General features: G+C 45.9%; 1 protein-coding gene across 1 annotated transcript; it reads right to left on the reverse strand.

Moving 5' to 3' along the window:
- Positions 1-539: 539 nt before the first annotated feature.
- On the reverse strand, positions 540-3,412 carry LOC109870715 (fidgetin-like). Its single transcript, XM_031806027.1, has one exon. It carries the CDS (start codon positions 3,371-3,373, stop codon positions 1,154-1,156), a length of 2,220 nt encoding a protein of 739 aa, XP_031661887.1. The 5' UTR covers positions 3,374-3,412; the 3' UTR covers positions 540-1,153.
- Positions 3,413-5,504: the final 2,092 nt, after the last annotated feature.

The raw sequence follows: 5,504 nt of genomic DNA on the forward strand, positions 1-5,504 counted from the left end.
ATACATATGTTATGCTTTCTCCTACAGACGAAGTTTAACAAAAAAACTCAAATGTGTTCATGTCCTCTGGATCAAGGCCAGTCGAATGTGTTATAGTTGATAGAATTTAAGAAACATTATTCCTTCATCCTTGTCACATATCAAATACAACTACAGTATATTCACAATGGGATTCTTCGCTTAGAAAATCGCAAAGAAAAGCACAATACTCCTCCTTCTGTCTTCCAAATACTCCAGAATTCCTCTGGTACATTCAAAGTCATACTCTTGTCAATTTTTAGCCTATTGAGGTACCATAACCCTCCTTTTAGATAATGTAAATTCAAAAGCAAGCCAAATGCTCTTAGCAGTATGTCGTGCTTTGACTAAATCTTTAGAGGTACTGCACATATCACAATCACTTTCCTGAGTTTTCAAAAAAGAGAACATCAAAAGAAATGATGTCTATAAATTAGAGTTCAGATTAACAATACCACACACTTTCTCCTGATCAGAGACCGCAAAGCAGACACAGTTGAGGAATAGTGTTTCAATGGAAAAAAGCTTTAAAAAAAAACGTTTTTGTCTCATATTAAAGCTTTTAATATTAGCACATGCCACCAAAGTAGATTGTGAGGCGAAGAAAATAATAACACAAAATAAAAGAGCACCACTTCAGGCACTTGATAGAAACTAAATCTCCAGAACAGCAGAATGATATATACACACACAGAGGTTCCATTCTGTTACACTCTACCCTATAGTCTCTAGGTCCCGTGTGGCTCAGTTGGTAAAGCATGGCATTTGCAACACCAGGGTTGTGGGTTCAAATCCCATAGGGGACCAGTACAAAAATGTATGTCACTGGACAAGAGTGTCTGCTCAATGACTAAAGTGTGATGAAAAATGTACCCACTTGTACCTTGGGAGGTGATGCTTGGCCTCAGTGGTTTCAAGTGTCAAAATAAAGTTTCTCTGTGTTGTGTGCAGATTGCCAGCTGTTGTCTAAAGTGTTCCTTTGCTTCCCTCAGGCCTATCCTTATGCCTTTACTGAACTGCAGGTGTTAAGGTCACCACTATCTGTCATTTCCCCTTGCCTAGTTTACTGAGGAGAGAATTCTAAATGGTAAACCTCTAAAGGGGTTTCCTACCCACATGTTCTAATACCTCAGCTTCATTGACTACGACCAAACATTTTATTCCATTCGGTGTATGTATCCAGTTCTTTTTGTGATATACTGGGCTGGAATTTGCTAAATCCATTTTCAAAGTCTTGGTAGGAGACTGGTCTCATCTGGCTGGGATGGATGGCTGAGAGGTCAGAAGCTGGGATGCCATGGAGCTGTCCTACCACTGCCTCCTGGCACAGCTGGGCCACGTCCAGTCCTGAAAAGCCTTCCATCCGCTCGACCAGCAGTGACACCTCTTTGTCACTGAGGCAATAGTTGTGCTGTGAGAGTAGTTGGCTAATTATCTGGCGCCGAGCTGTGCTGTCAGGTAGGGGGATGAGGAGCCGTTTGGTGAAGTACCTCCTCAGGGAATCTTGGATCTCCTCAGGCTTACTGGTGGAGCAAACCACTAGGACATGGTCCTCGGCTGTGGTCAGCACACTGTCCAGCTGCATGAGGAGCTCGCTCTGGATCACGTTCACCGGACTCTCCTCGCTGAGATGGGCCGATAGAAGCATGTCCACCTCACTGATGAACACAACTGAGGGCTGGCGACACCGGGCCAACAGGAAGGAGGCCTGGACAATCTTCTCGCCCTCCCCCAGCCACTTGGTCACCAGGGCTGAGCCACTCAGCTGCAGGAAAGCTGCCCCCAGCTGGCTGGCCATGCAGCGGCCCAGCAGTGTTCTGCCTGTTCCCTGAGGTCCGAAGAGAAGGAGGCTCCGAGGTAATGTGGCAAGTCCACTGAACATGTCTGGCCTCAAAATGGGCCACAGAATCTCTTCTTTGATGGCTGCTTTGGCCAGCTCCAGACCAGCTATGTCACTCCAGTCCACTGGGGGACCGGAATGAAGGATCTCTGTGGTGACCAACTCCACCACGCTGGCATCGCTGTTCTTCAGCTGCTCCTCTGCAATGTGCCTGGATGAGGTAGCTCTGCCAATGTCCGACCCTGCAATGGAATGGGAGAGGTGCTCTTCACTTTGCTCACCCGTGATAGGGGATCCAAATTCTCCAAAGGACTCACCTGATCTCAGGCTTCCCACAGAGCTTTTGGTTGATCCATAGGAGGGAGGGGTAAGTGCTCGGCCAGACTGACTGCTAAATTTTCTTTGCTGATCTGAGGATATTGGCTGCTTTGTAGGCTTAAACGCTAAAGATGACACATCAGCATTCCTGTCAAATCCATTCCCTCTGCTTGAGTCTGAGATGCTGTTGTCTGGTATTCTGTACATAGGGCTTTGTGAGGAGCGCTGTTGATTGTAGTTGAAATTACTATAGCTGGAGTCCATATCTCCATGCCCCGTCATGTAGAAAGCTTTTCTTTTCAATGAGTTGGCTGAGCTGCCATTCAAAGGTGTTGGTGCAATTGGTGCATGGTTATGGGACTGGTAGGTATAGCCAGAGAGTGTAGAGGGGGGTAGCGGTGTGGGAGCTGCAATCCTGGATGGCAGATAGGAAGAGGGCGGTGGGCCCCCCCCAGGGCTATAGCTAGGGGCAACAACTGTCTGTGAGGGATACCCTGCCGGAGGATAATTGTAGTTGGAGATGTTGGGAGTCCCCACGTTGTAGCTGGGCACTAGAGTAGTGGGAGGTGGTGGAAGAGGGGGTTGTATGAGACCAGCACTGTGCATAGGAGAAGGGTGTTGAGAGGGGAGGCCTGGGTTGGTCTGGCCGCTGTAACTAGAGTGCAGGTAGGAGCCATTGTAGCCTGTAGCGTATTCCTGAGAGGACAGACCCGAGTGTAGACTGGTGGTCGTGTGACTCCCACAGTTACTTCTGGAATAGCTGGGCTCGTTCAGGCTGCTGGCCACCCCTGGGCTGCTACCTATGCTGGCCGACACGTCTGTAGGGGGAAGGGCAGCTGTCATTCCAGCTTTGTTCACAGATATAACATCTGGACCGCAGTTCATGGAGTAAATCCCCTCCTGCCAGGACTCAGTCTCTGACTTACGTCCGTTGAGGAGTCCAGGAGTGCCATCGGAATACGAGCAGAGCAGCGCTCTTTCACTCGGACTCTCTAAAATCCCAGAGTACTTCTCTGCGTATTTCTTCAGCAGGTTGGAGGCGGTGAGTGCAGAGATGTCGTCGTTTGCCCAAGCATACTGGTAGGTGCGCTGCAGGTGCCCCCGGTAGGCCTCTACTTTGTGTGCAGGGGAGCGGGTGGTGGAGGAGATGTCAAAGTGCTGCTCGGCCCACTGCGCATGCTCTGGGGTCCACTGCATCTTTAGGCCTAAACACCCGACAAAAAGAGAGAGATGGGTCAAAATGACTATCAGATAGCAGTTGCTAATTATTCTCAGTTTTCTCAAGTAGTTGACAGCATTTTGTGTCTAGAAAAAAAGTTTGAACATTTAACATGGTGGAAAAGTTGTCTTTGTGGCAATGAACTGACAAATTACTTTGTTTAATTGTTTTTCTCCCAATTTCCAATACCTTCATACAACTAACATCCTCTACTGCAAAACAGGCTCTGCTGACCAGTTACATCATGGGCAGTGTGTGGATTTGGGACGCAACAATCTCTCAGGCAGCGCTCTGTTGCTTCCATCACACAAACCCCACTGCCCAGCATGAATTACAACGGCCCTGTGTCTGGCTACTGCTTCCCAGTCTACAGAGTGAGAGGGAAAAAACATGCCTCACTTGTCTTTCTCTCTTCCCAGACTTTATTTCACTGCCTCCAGGGCTCAAAAGGCATGATCAAGTTTAATCCTAAACTCCATCTACAAACACAAGTCATTACATATGCTGTCATCTTAGACTCAGCATGGGATTATCAAAGAAAGATATACTCAAGAAAGAAACAGACCGCTGTGTCTACAGTGTTAAATCAAACATCGACATGACGCGCACACGCACGCACACACACACACACACACACACACACACACACACACACACACACACACACACACACACACACAGTCCTTATCAAAGTCAATCTGACTTAAAACTCTATTAGTAAACACTGAATCACACCGCAAAACCATCCATTCCTGCTTTATTGGTCTGCCTCAGCCAGCCACACGTGCAGCAGCACAATATGACATCGCCCAGTAGCTTAAGTCCCCATCCAAGTCTTTAAGAAACAAACAGAGAGCATCAAGCGGCGGATTACAGCGTAGTGTTTGTCTAGTAACAGAGAAGCATGTGGTTTCCCTCATGACTCCCTTCCAGCCGCTTGCTCAGCCGCCAAACCAGGCACCAGGAGCTAATTAGCAGGATGCTGCTGAGCTAATTGTGTTAATTTACAAGGTTTTAGTCAAAGAGATCCACGCTACAGTATGGCTCACGCGGCTGTCAGCCTTTCCAAGCTAATGGTTAAGAAAAGCCCATGGCAAAGAGCCAAGTCACTCACAGCAGCCATAATATACCGTAGCTAGCAGCAAGTCTATCCACAGTAAATACAATCTATAGAGCAAGGGAGACAAGTCTGTACCACTTCAAACAAAGGAGAACACACAGACAGACATATCCAAGTAACAGTGTACTTGAAGAGGCAATATGAAAATACTTAGCATTAAATAATAGGGATGATAAAAAAATGATCAGCCGATTATGAGGAATAGGCTACATACAGTGCTGTAGGTGTTCTAGGGGACTGCTTGTGGCTGTACTCTTAGACCTTTCATATTTCTAGCATTACTCAACCTATATGTTTTAGGTCATTAGTCCTCTTAGTAAAGTCCTCTCGATGCACGTGGGTGGTGCATAGCAATACAAAAAAGTACGATATTTCAAGTGGTACATTTTTTTCTGCAACAACACATTCAAGTGTATAAGAGCCTCAAACTAAATATTCTGCCTCTCATTTTAATGGCTTTACATGATCTGTGCACATTATCTGACAACATCAATTTCTAGCTTTGCATAAGCAAAGAGATTAGATAGAAAACATATTTGGTCACCAGAGACCGTCTTCTACAATTGTTGTCCCTCACATTCAACAGAAATCATTTTCAGTGTCACCATTATACATAGTGCAGAAAGATACTTTCTCCTTTGAAATCCTCTCTGCACAAAGTGCCACTTTAGACAATCCGAGAGGTTCTTCTCGCAAAGTGTACTTACACATCTCAATATCATACAATTTCTGCGTGATAATTAAGTACCTTACTGGGATTGATTTGAATAAAAAAACGGTCAAAAAGAAACAGAAACAAAAATGCTTAGCAAAGAGCAATTTCTCAAGCACGCATTTTGCTAGGACTGCCTTGGAGTGGTCTGAGAGGCGGGGTGTATATAAAACACAGGAAAATCACGTTTTTGACTGCATGTTGGCCATGAATGAAATGGAAAGCCAGCAAGAAAAGAAAATGTTTTAAATACAGCAAGCCAGTGAAAACCCACTGA

The sequence above is a fragment of the Oncorhynchus kisutch genome, linkage group LG26, assembly GCF_002021735.2.
Source record: "Oncorhynchus kisutch isolate 150728-3 linkage group LG26, Okis_V2, whole genome shotgun sequence".
Lineage (NCBI taxonomy): Eukaryota > Metazoa > Chordata > Actinopteri > Salmoniformes > Salmonidae > Oncorhynchus > Oncorhynchus kisutch.